General features: G+C 30.9%; 1 protein-coding gene across 3 annotated transcripts in view; it reads left to right on the top strand.

Annotated features, from left to right (window-relative positions):
• The window catches only part of LOC107455790 (ribosome-binding protein 1), a 44,552-nt gene that overhangs the window by 6,577 nt on the left and 24,710 nt on the right, over positions 1–13,265 (top strand). For all 3 annotated transcript variants that reach the window (XM_016073499.4, XM_043052080.2, XM_043052079.2), the window contains 5 exons: positions 3,811–4,110; positions 5,516–5,643; positions 6,934–7,206; positions 9,856–9,950; positions 11,881–12,268. In XM_016073499.4, coding sequence (XP_015928985.1) covers positions 3,811–4,110; positions 5,516–5,643; positions 6,934–7,206; positions 9,856–9,950; positions 11,881–12,268 — 1,184 coding nt within the window. The remainder of the gene's footprint in view (positions 1–3,810; positions 4,111–5,515; positions 5,644–6,933; positions 7,207–9,855; positions 9,951–11,880; positions 12,269–13,265) is intronic.

The following is a 13,265-nucleotide window of genomic DNA, read 5'->3' on the forward strand; positions in this document are numbered from 1 at the left end:
TTTGAAATTTCTTCACAAGAAGATATTTATGCTGTTCCGAGTTACAGGCAGTCCAAGATAAACATTCTCCCCTATCAAGTTATAATTTGAGATAATTGGATAAATTTCCTTCCCAGTTTTATAAAATTAATATATTCATTTTGATTTTCAATTAGTATTTGGTAGATTTTGTTTTCAGCTACAAAAAATATATAAATAAAAATAACCATTTTATTAGGAGAGTTGTGTTTTTACATGATTTATACTCATAGAATTTCAAAAGTGGTGCATACAATAAATAGAACATCAAGACATTTTTGAGATTATTTTTGATAAAAAATAGAATATTTTTGTGGATTGTGCATTGTGCTTTTTCTTACTGGAAATTCTGAAAACATGTAAAGTATGTTTCTGAAAACAATACTAAGTGACTATTAGATGTAAAAACGTCACATTAAAAAAGTGGGGCTTATGTTGACCCTGGCCTTTTAATTATACTTTATTTTTCTAATGAATACCTCCAACAGCTATTTTCAGTCTGTTATTATTTAGCATTTAAATTTTTACATTTTTTGTCTGTTAATTACCAATTTTTACTCTTGTTAATTTTTCAAGTTTCATTTTCTAACAACATAGCATTCTAGTGTCTTCATAGAAATTGTAGTTATAACCCAGAAAGTCAACATTTACATTTTCTTTCTGCTATATTTTATCTACATTACTGACATTTCAACACTCTTCTCCCATTATGCTACAAACATGCTTTGCAATATAGTCACAATATTCTCATTTTATGAGAGTAGCACTTTGCTTGCCAGCACTTGATGCTACTTAGTATGTGATAAAGAATGAATGTATATAATTGTTTTAATTAATGACTGTCTTTAGTTATTTTATTCTAACTTTTTATATGTCTCTGATCAGTAAAGAACTGCCATCATAGAGATGGTGGTTATGCCTAGCTCTGGCATAGGATGTAAAATATCGATAGATTTAAAAAAGACTATGCGCATCGAAGATCGTAATTAAATATTTAGGTTGAATGGTCATTTCTAAATTTTAACCAAACATTATTGGGGCATGGAAGAGATTAAAATCATCAAAATCATCAAAAACTTGGTTTTGTTGATAGTATGATCGGAATGCACTAATTTTGCCAATAACCACCTTTAGATTCCTTCTTTAAAATATTAGTCAAAATTATTTCAATTCCTCATTTATTCTTATTCACTTTAAAAGTCGTTAGCCAGAATTTGAAGATAATTTTGTTACTGTTTTCACTTAAATATTGTAATATGTTATAATTGTGCAACAAATATTATACAGTCGAACTTCGATAACTCAACTTCTTATAAGTCAAATAATCCTCTAACTCGAGCTTTTAATCAAGTCCCAAATCATTCTTATACTTTTCTTTTAAAAACTGTCAAACTGTCTCGATAACTCGAAGATAACATCTTTGAAATCGAAGTTTTTTGGGATAGGTTTTTCCAAATTTAGTGCAAGATGATTAAATAAACGCAATTCAGTTTGCAACTTCGAAAACCAGTCCACATTTGTCTTCTGTGCCTCAAACATTCTTGGAATGCCCTTCACTCTCCTTTCCTCCATTGTCCTAAAGGTTAAACAGATAAGGGATTGTGGTGGGAAGGGGAATCTGGAGTGCGCCAGAAGAATGACTTCAAGGTGGTCACTCTCTTGGGGGCGGGAGGACGAGTAATATGTTTTGTAAGGGGCAATGACGGCAGGGGTTGACGACAATGTTTTGTAAAGGGAAAATAGGGTTGGGTCCTCTCAGAAAACGTGCTTATTCGTGATAAGGATTCCCAGCTGTACGGTCACCTCTCTTTGACTCCGAGACGCTGCAGTTGCCTTCTTTGGATTTTGCTTGTTGATTAAATCAGCATTTTGTAGCCAGAATGTCTAAGCGTAAATTGATCATGCTTACTTTAGATCAAAAGTAAAGCTCATTTTGGAAGTAGAAAAAAAATCCTCAGTTGAAAAAGAAAGATGTGGCTGCTAAATATGGCATTCCTCCAACCACTTTATCTACGGTGTTAAAGGATATAAACAAAAGATTTCGAGCCGCTTTGGATCGGGAGCTGACTCTTCCAGTAAACTCGCAAAAACGTGTGCATTTCCTGACGTAGAAGCAGCACTTCTGAAATGGTTCAAAACTCACCGAAGCAAGAACATTCCCTTCATCGGAATGTTGTTAAAAGAAAAAGCAATGAACTTCGCTTGCCTGCTGAACGTCACAGGATTCAACGCCAGTGCGGGATGGCTGGGCAAATTCAAAGCCAGGAACAAGATCGTGTTCCGCACCCTACGCGGACAAGCAAAGGATGTTTCTGATGAAACATGCGAGAATTGGAGTAAGAGTTTGCCACATCTTCTGCAGTCATATGCATTGAAAGATGTGTTCAACGTGGATAAAACCGGACTCTTTTTTTTTTTAAAGGCATGCCTAACAAGACAATGATGTTTCGTAGTGAGAAGTGCTCTGGTGGCAAGCTCAGCAAGGAACGGTTGACAATTCTGGTAGGGACGAACGCCAATGGGACTGAAAAACTTCCGTTGATGGTCATTGGAAAGACAAAGAAACCTCGGTGCTAAAAAAATGTCAAATCCTGCGTAGAGTACCATGCCAATCCAAAAGCTTGGATGACTTTGAACTTGTTTGAGACATACATCCGGAAACTAGATCCAAAGTTTTTCACCCAAAACAGAAATGTGTTACACTTCCTAGACAACTGTACTGCTCACGGTGATAACGCAAACTTGTCCGCGATTGAGTTGGTCTTCCTGCCGGCAAATACAACTTCAAAACTGCAGCCTGCAGACCAAGGCATCATTAAGTGCCTGAAACATGCCTATCTAAAACGCTGGGTGCGCCAATCATTCGTGGATATGGAGAATGGAGTCGAGCACAAAATAATGTGTTAGATGCCATGCGCTTGATTTCGCACTCCTGGGAGAGTGATGTTTCTCAAGCTGTGATTGAGAACTGTTTTAAGAGCTGTGGTTTCTTCAGTGCAAGTGTAGATGACAATGAAGCGGAAGCCGACGATTGGGATCTCTTTGAAGGCATGGGGGATATGGACTGGGAACAGTTAAGAGATTTCATGTGCATCGATGACAACATCATAACCTCAGAACCCTTGTCTGACGAAGCAATAGTGAGTTTAATTTGCGGAGAACCAGAAGGAGATGAGGACGAAGAGGAATCTAATAGCCCCTCACCTCCAACAGGCAAACAAGCATATGACGTTGTTCACATCTTACAACAATACCTGGAGACCGCCGATGATGCAGATAACACCCTATTTAATTGTGTTCAAAAATTAAGTGACTTTGTGAATGCCAACAACCTTATAAAATTTAAACAAACAAAACTAACCACTTTTTTCAAATGAGATTTATGTAGTATATATTATGTATTGAAGCCAGATTTTATGAGTTTCAATAAAACATTGGACCCTATTATTCTCTTATTGTTTCCATATGCTATTAAAAAATTAAAATGCATGCAAATGTACATATTTTATAGCACAGGCCACTTGAGGGCCAGAGGAAAGGAGTTCGAGTTAACTCGAACTTCAGATAAGTCGAATATTTTTGAGGGTCCCCTGAGACTTCGAGTTATCGAAGTTCAACTGTAATTGTATGTAAATAATATTTTACTTCATTTTTTTCCCAAAGATTCTAAAAATATGTATAAAAGATGATTACTACGTAACACCTATATTTTATAAATCATCTTTCATTGGAACAACTGTTATTTTTAACTGTAAACTAATACTAATAAGTTGTTTTTTTTTTGCAAATTAGTTATACCGACTCAATATTCAAAAGATCAAGCGCAGCAGTTATCTTCTTCTGATGAGACAGATGAGTTGCCATCAGTTAGTAGCTTACCAGATATTTCACAAACATGCAAAGAAAATCAAACACCACTGTTTGCTGATAAAATTATTTGCACAAAGGAGGATTACAAAAGTCAAAGTTCGGAATCTCCAACTGCACATATTGGAGAATTTCAGGACAAGGCTGAAATGACAGATGTCTCAAGACCCATTAAAAAGTCTCCTCTGAAAAAGAAAAGAAATAAGGCAGATCTTTCAGAGTCAGGTAACATAAGCTACTCTACAAAATTGCATAATACATTTTCATTAGATTTAAGTAGGCGTGACTTAATGTGATCTTTTTTTAAAAATTTATATGATTTGATAATGATAAATGAAAAGTGTCTAGAAACACAGAATTTTAATTTTACTACCATAAATATATAGAACTGAATAATAATTTTTATTTTTTCAGCTGTAAATTGAAAAGACAATTATTCAAAAGTTGGCAATCAGATTCCGATTCTCCATCTTTGCCATTATGTCTTCACCAGTGGCGTAGCGAGCTTAACTCGCGCCCGGGGCACAATACCCTTTTAGTGCCCCCCCCATTCGAAAACCATGTAATATTATATGCAAAATATACTCGCAAATAAATAAATAAGTAAAGTGAAATAAATAAAGTCATAGACTCAAGCTAGGCTTTAAATTTGAGACAAAAAATGTAGTTGAGAGAACAAGACTAGATTTTGAAATGTATATGATCATCTAGAATTAGTTCAAAAGATACCTATTATTTATTTTACATATTTATAAAGAAATATTTTAAAAACACGCAGTTTTAAAACAATAAAAAAGTAAATATTTATTATCTCTAANTTCCAGAAATCAATCATAATAAAAAAAAATTATCCAGCAATTTTTTGTTTTGCGGACCATTTGGCGCCCCTTTGTGAGTAGCGCCCGGGGCATGATGCCCCCCCTTGCCCACCCCTCGCTACGCCACTGGTCTTCACTTATGGTTAAAATTCACACTGTTTTCATTCTGGTTGTGATTCTTATCATTTAATAGAACATTTTAGTTTCTGCTAAGAAATTTTTAGTGCAACAGTAGTATTTTTTCACCCATCTTGGGCATTATACCAGTGTTTCAGAAAGTCTGTTTTGTCTTTAACATTTTGATTATTGTGTTTTTTTCCAAGTGTAACTAGACAAGTAAATGCAGGTGGACAAAAAATTCTGCAATTTGCAACAGTCCAGATGCCTTTCTTATTGATTTGCAGAGAATTCAATGCTTTTCTTGCTACCTACACATCTACTATGTATCGCGTGCACTACATCAAAATTCCACACGTGAAAGAAAATTTTTTTTTTGCAATCTTTCTTTTCTTTTCTAGTTTGATAATTTTGTCAAATAAATGGAAAAGAAAATATTTCAATTTCAATTACGCTTAAAATTATAGAAAACTGAGTTACAGAACTTCTTTATATTGAGATTGTCGACATGAAGTGGCAATGAAAACTATTTTAAATCAAATTTATTTAAAAAAGAAAATATTAAAGCATAAGTTTTGTAAATACTTCAAATATATATATATCTTTAGAAAAATTTAGGATAAATGAAATATAGAATGATGATAATTATGATGTCTTTATTAATCATTTATATGATGCAAGTTGTTTTATATTAGGTTCTGAACTTATTGAGTGGAATGAAACCAAAGTTTTGAGTGTGATTAAAATGATACAGTTGAACGATGAAGAACTGCAGCGTATAATTGATGCTCTTTCATCACGCCTCAAAGTTAATGAGAAGAAGGTATAATAACTAAAATTTTCCTAGTGTTTAGTATGTTTATAAGGCAATGTTGGTTTTAATTAGGAAAAGTAAACTTTGTGATTGCTTTTAAATACATTCTGTCTTTAAATGCTAAATATATTATTATATTTAAATGCTAAATATATATAAATATATTATATAGCAGACGATCAAAATTGTGATGGCATGTCTTCGGATCATCTTCAGGGATGTTTCCCAGATTGTCGCCAATAGCCCATTGTGCAGCTCTAGTGTGACGTAAATGAACAACAACAACAACAACAAATATATTATTATTATTTAAGAATAGTGTTCTTAAAATTTTTTATAATCACCACATAATGTAAATTAAATAATTTTGAATGTAAATTAAATAACTTTGTTAATACTACATTCTATTGATCGTTATTCATAATGAAGATTTGTTATGTTTGCATTTTTACACTCTTTTTCTCTGTTAGAAAATGATGAATCAGTTTTTTTTAAAATTAATTATTATTATTTTTTTTTGATTTTAGGATTATTTTATTTTTGGTTTTATTTATTCATTCGGTTATTTCATTTTATTTACGCAGTATCAGGGCTCGTGCTAAGGACTTCAAATTATTAGTAAGTATAGTCAAATACCAAAAGTATTAGCCAAATTTAATTCTTAGCCAAAGGCATATCTTAAAAAAATTTTATGATAAATTTTTTTTCCTATAGAAAACTTCAAATCAAAATGCAAATTTACAATGATTTGAATAATTTTATAAATTGCAAATTCAAATCAAGTGTCATTTTATAGTTGGGGAAGAGTAAATAAGCAGTGAATGGGAGATGATGAAAAATGTAGGTTTTTTATCCTCTTAAAGAATATAAATAATCAGTAGCGAGGTTACATAGTTCCAGAACATTACAGAGTTCTTGCAGAAAAATTTTTCCTTCGGGAATTTAAAAATTTTTTTAGATCATTAAGATCATTTTTTTGCATCTGAAAGTTTGGAAAAAGCCAGGACTGATGCTCTGTCGGTTAATAAAAATGTATTGCAATTTATTTTATTGATCTATTTTAATACAGTATATTCTTTTATTTAAATATAGAAAATATACTCTCTCCTCCATTTGCTGTGGAGTTTTCAAGTTTTGGTATAAAAACATTTAGCTTTCCATCATTGGTTACAAGGATCAAATAATTCTCATATTTACATTAATTTGTTAATTAAACTTGTTTGTATTTCCTATTTCAAAAGAAGATTTCAAATTATGTTTGAATTCAAAGTTTTTTTACTCATATAATTATTTTTGTAGAAAAGTGAATTTCAAGCATTGAAGAAAATAATTCAAGAAAAGGAAGATGCGCTCAGGAATGAGCAGAAATCATCTCAAGCGGCAAATGAGAAAATTTGTGACCTCTTACAGGAATTAGGGGATACAAAATCACAAGCTTCTGCTGTTGAAAAATCTCTTAGAACTGCTTTAAATCAAGAGCAGCAAGAAATCAAAGGATTGCATGATATGATGCAACGTAAGCAAAAGCATTACAATGATGAAATTTCAGCTCTGCAATCCAAAATGAAAAAAGTATGTTATTTCTTATTTAAAAATAATATGTTAATCTAATATTGAATTTATTATAATTATTGTTTTCTGAAAATTTTTCTTTACATTCTTACAGTTTTAAGTATAACACAAGTTTTTCTTAAATATTTTTATTTATAATCGTGAATCTTTTCTTGGTATATATGTGAAAATTTTTCTTCAAAATTTGTTTAGTGTTAAATTTATGATTCATTAATATAACAGAAATTGTATCAAATCTGTATCTCTGTAACCTATTAGAAAAATCTCTTAGTATTGATCTCTAAGTTAAGTTAGTATATGTGATGCCATTATAGGTATTACCTACATATTTCCTAGCTTTTAAATTTCCATTATTTCTTAAATTTAATCATTCCCTCTTTAAATAAAGTCAGTTATTTATTTTTAATTCAATTTTATAAAAAGCAAATTCAAATACTTTTATTCTAAATAAATGTAACAGCTAACTTTTTATTTCATTGCAAGTGTTAACTAAATGTTTATCAATGTCACAACAACTGAGCATCAAAATCTATTTTTAACTTTTCTTTCTTCATCCATATAAAACATTAGCTCGTGCGTTATTAGGTTTACGTTAATTTCCAATTAACTTTTTGGCCTTAATTCATCAGCCAAATTATTTAGATACTAAGATGTGAGACTGTCTGATTTTATTTTTGGCAGTGCATTTTTTTGATCATGTGCCTATGATGGATCTCTCTTGTACTTCAAAAGCATTGATTTAATACTGCTTTTGTAATAACTTATGATCAGCAGGTCCCATATTCTCTCCTTATTAATATTATGCAAAAATTTATAATCTTATTTGGATAACAATATTCTTTTTATTTTGCACTTCGAGGTCTACAATGAAATAAGAGTTTTATTATCATTATGATCCTGTTTTCATCATCTACTTCAATTAGACGCCAACAGCTATATATTTTTACCTTACTGTTAGCCTTATCTCTTGCTACAGACAGTGATCCCCAAAGCGAGTGCTACATTTGTTAAATTAATGAAATTATTTAATTTTATTTTCATTTGAGTTTGGGAGTTATGGTGAAATCTTAATCACAAAAAAAAAAAAAAAAATGCTGTGAATTGAAAAAGTTTAGGAACCCCTACTATGAATGAAGGGTAAGACATTGGGTCATCAAGTAAGAAATTTGTTGAAAAGAAAAACAAAGTTGGTTGATAACCTCTTGATTATAAGGAATTATTATTTTCATCAAAGCATGTACCTGTATTTTCTCTTCTCCTTTGTCACCTGCGCAGCAGGTTGTTCAGACAATTTTGACTGGCAGAGAAGAGTAAATAGATTCCTGGAAGGGCAGTTTTTTAGCATATTTAAAGTTAAATTGTTTTCCTATTAAAAAGTTTTTTTTATTTCCGATGCCCACATGTGTTAACCTTTCATCAATTCAGGCATTTACAGGGGCAGATTTGTTGGCCACAAGTTCAGGGGCACCAACATTGCTCCCACACTAAGGACAGATAGTACAGAGAATGAAAGAACATCCATGATTCGAACCCAGAACCTTTCTGATGCAAGGCCAGTTCCCTGACCCCTACACAGTCTGGTCAGCGCTCCTAGTATTAAAAAGTTGTATAATGTAAAAAATAGTGGTATTTAGTGTGAGCTATGTCTAGTGAGCATGATAAAATGATGGATAATGAAGAAGTTTTAATTCCTGTAGTTTTGCCATAGCCATTTGTGCATTTTGTCGTTTGGCAATGCCATGTGATAAGACAGGAGATGATTTTTTTTTTATCAATCTAAGCTATTTTTCCCCAAATTTTTGAAAATTTTTTCTAGTTAGTTGCAGTATATTTCTATTGTGATTGATGTGCTAGGTTACAAAAAATCAAAATGTATCACCCCTGTGCTAAAGAACCTAACACTCACAGTCAGATTTTCTTGGTGAATATTATGCTTTGAAGAATTCACCCTTGTTTAATTCACACTGAAGCCAATTGCAGTAGGTATGTTTCATGTGGTCTATGATGCTGTAGTTCTACTTAAAAACTCATACTTTAATAATGGTGCAAATTTTGGATTGTTATCTTTCAATAAAATTAATTTTTAAAAAAGTGCTTTTGATTATTTTTAGGGCTTATAATAATTTTAAGCAGATGAGAATTGATACAAAGTCCTTTAATATTCAAAACCTGTGTTACTTTTTATACTAATAAAACTTTCCCCTCATATTTTTTAACCCTTCTCAGCAAATCAGGTTTCATGAATGCAACAGTTGATGAAAGTGGATTGACTGCTTCTGCAAGAGTATCTGTTACGAATTTCTGCCTGACCAAAAGAGGGCATTGTAATCACTCGCAATAATTCTGTAATCACTTATGTGGCAGGCAATGGATTGAACTGGATGACTCATTGGCGAGCCCCATTTCGTATCAAATCGTTTTATTGCTTATTAAATTTGTTTGTTATTAAATATGGTTTCTTTAATTAAGACACCCATTCGCCACTGAATCATTCTGAAACAGTATCTAACCCTCAATTTTTTAAGAATCTTCAATATCTGAAATTCTGAAACAGACTAATATAGTTTTTTTCTTCTTTTTTTTTAAAAAAAAATTATGTACAATTTTGATATTTTTTATATGATGTATAATTAATTTTCTTCCTTATAGATGAAAAGCATGATGAAAGAAGAACATGCTCTTGCTATTCAGAGATTACAAGAAGAAAATAGTCAACTGCAGTCCATGAATAGAATGGAATCAGAGTAAATTGCTTAGTTTTTTTTAAAAATATAAATTATTTTCCTGGTTAGTTATAAATTTGGCATGCTTTTAATTTATCAACCTATTTCAAGGAGGTTAATAGCCTATCACAGATATCAGTTTGTCCGATGGCCCTCTTGATTTATGATCTTATTGGATTTAGTCGTGGAAAATAAATCATAAAGTGAACCCTTATGTTACAAATAGGACTGGGCGATATAATGATGCATCGTCAGTTTTGCATCGTGATATAGCAATGTATAGCGATATAGTATTTTTGAAATTCATTTACTTGTAAGGCGCATAAAGTCGGATTTCTATCAAAACTTCATACTCAGATTGATTTAAATCAATTTATGAATTTGATGTATATGTTTTGCTTAAGAAAAATATTAAAGTTATATTTTCTAAAAATGATTGCACAAATAACGAAAGATTTCTTAGTTTAAAAATAAATAATAAAAAAATAAATAAAATTGAAATTTATCAATATATTTACCTAACAATATAGAAAGAAAATTTAAAAAATAAGTTCGATAAAAATTATTTGTATGCTTAAAACAAAGTGCTAAATAAGTTTTTAAAAAAAACAACACTTTTAAAACAACACTATTTTTTATCATTATTATTTCACATAAATAATAAAGTTAAATTGAATAATTACCAAATTCTGAACAAAAAAACAAAGTAAGGTTTAGTTTCTTAAAAATAAAAACAAAAGAATTATGATATTCGATAATATATTCAACTGACAATATTGAAAGAAAATTAAAAAACATGATTATACTCTTTAATAAAACGAAGTGCTAAATGATTTTAAAAAAAGAAGTCGCAATCGCAAACATTACTAATTTTTTTGAATAAACAAAGTTGATTGACTTATGTCCAAATCCAAAAGAGGAAAAATAAGTTTTGTTATAATTTTATTTATAAAAATGAAAACAACTAAAGATTTATAAATTTAAAATCAGTAATAAAAACCCATTAAATTATTATTTTATCCAAAAAGTTTTTAATAAATTAAAATAAAGTAAAAAATAGCCTAACAAATTTAATTACTTTTTAATTTAATTCTTTATGGGCACCTTAAATTAGATTTCCGTTTGTAATAAATTCAATAACGTAAAATAATGCTTAAACATATAATATCAAAAATAATTTTCATATTTAAAAATAAAAAAGAAAGTTTTGTTTCAAAAAAAATTTACCTAAATTAATTAAGAAACACTTCTTTATATATTCTTTTCAATAATAGATTACGTTCAGAACAAGGTAACGATGGCGATCACAAATTCAGTTCCACTGAAAATAAACTACAAGAAATGATATCAAGTCGCGACAAAGAAGAAAAAGAAACTAAGAGGTGCGGAAACGAGCATGCACGATCACGATATATGTTCTCAAAACTGATTCTGATTCTACCGCTCATCAATCAAGGCCGTTTCAATATAACGATACAAACATCATCTTCTCTAGCGCGAGTTGGCATCGTAACGTAAGATATCCTTTCGTGTCTTGTATCACTAAATCGTATATCGCTATATCTTGTATCGCTATATCGGCCTGCCGATACAGGCGTTAAATCGATATGCCGCGATATATCGATTTATAGCCCAGTCCTAGTTGCAAATTAACCCCATATTTCTCTCTTCATAACTAATGATTTTAGACTCAATCAAACAATATTGATTTCTAATTTAAAATTAACTAATTGTTAGTTATTCATTTTGAGAGCAATAAATGTATATATTTGTAGTAAAGCTAATATTAATATGCATGAATATACTTAAAGGTAACTATGCGCATGTAAGTTAAAACTACATTATGAAATATTTTTTGTCTTTAAGCAATATTATTACATTGACAGATTTTTAATCTCTAAACTTTATTCATTTGCATTAACTTAAAGTAATTAATATTTATTTAATGTAGAAAAAATCAACGAAGCTCTATGGAAATCTCCCGCCTTCAGCATGAGATAGATCAGCTGAGGTCTTCTCGAGAAAAGTTTGAATCTCACCAATCAACGATGCAGCAGACTCAAGAAGACCTCCATCGTGAAATCCACCAACTGGAGCAGATAATCAGTTCTCACCAGGAAGACGATTATAACTACAAACAGCGCATCAATGAGCTAAGTAATAAGATACAGCAGGCTGACAATGCCCGTGCATCCTTAGTTCAAGAACTTCAGAATGCTCAATCTGTGTGCAGCAGCTTGGAAGCTGAGAATTCATCTCTTCGGCAAAGACTGGAGGAACTGAAGCATCAGCTGAATAGTTCTGAGCAAAATGCCATTCAGTTGCAAGGCTCATTAGAGGTAAGTTTATTTGTACATCTAACTCTGAATAAATTTTGGTGGATGGTCACATGAGTCCCTGCAAGTGGATTTTGTAATACCCCACCAAACAAAGCTTAAATTACTTTCCTTGTGTGACCTCTCCTCCCCCCTTCCTAAATTTAACTTCCATTAGATTCTTGCAGCATTTTTGTCGAATACTTTTTTGCGCCAAAGGTGGCTCTTCTATAAGGGCCCTTGGCAGAATCACGGCGACATAGTCCCAGAACCTAATTGAATTCGTGCCGAAAGAATTTTCCTTTGGGAAGTTAAAAATTGTGTTGTTTTTTTCTGCAGAAATTTGCGTAAGATTTTTTTCTTCAAAATTATATTTAAAAGATGCTTTTCTAGTGCATTGGAGGAGATATTAGTGATTTCTCTATTCTTATTTGAGAATTAAAAAAAAATGTGGCAATGACTGGCTGAATCAGCTAGAATTTCAAATTGATAATATAAAAAGAAAAATTGCAAAAGTTTAAAATTTAGTTTGTTCTAGAAATGATGTTCTTTCTTCCATTATCTTAAAGAACACACTATTTTACATTTTTATTAAATATGACTTTGAGTGGGTATTGAAATTTGTAGGAGAAAAATTATTCATTGCAGTACATTTGTCACTTTTTTTAATTTTGTTGAAATAAAAGCGATCCAATATTTTTAATATGTTATGCACGTTTTTAATCTTACATCTGAGCCTTCACTTTATCACTGACAACTCACATTGATTCAATTGTATATCATTGTATATGTAATTGTATATGTATTGTTTTGATCATTTTTTCGGCAATTACTGTTATGAATGTTTACTTGGATTTTTTTGAAATCCTGATATCTTCCATTGCTCTGTTATTATTATTGGTATTCTTGTGATTTTTTTAAAAATAAAAATATCAATACTGAACAATATTCGATCAGAAAACTTTTTAGCTGGTTCTTTTTTTTGTTTTTTACCACAATAAAGGACACACGACTTGCTCTT

The sequence above is a fragment of the Parasteatoda tepidariorum genome, chromosome 1 (genome assembly GCF_043381705.1).
Source record: "Parasteatoda tepidariorum isolate YZ-2023 chromosome 1, CAS_Ptep_4.0, whole genome shotgun sequence".
NCBI lineage: Eukaryota > Metazoa > Arthropoda > Arachnida > Araneae > Theridiidae > Parasteatoda > Parasteatoda tepidariorum.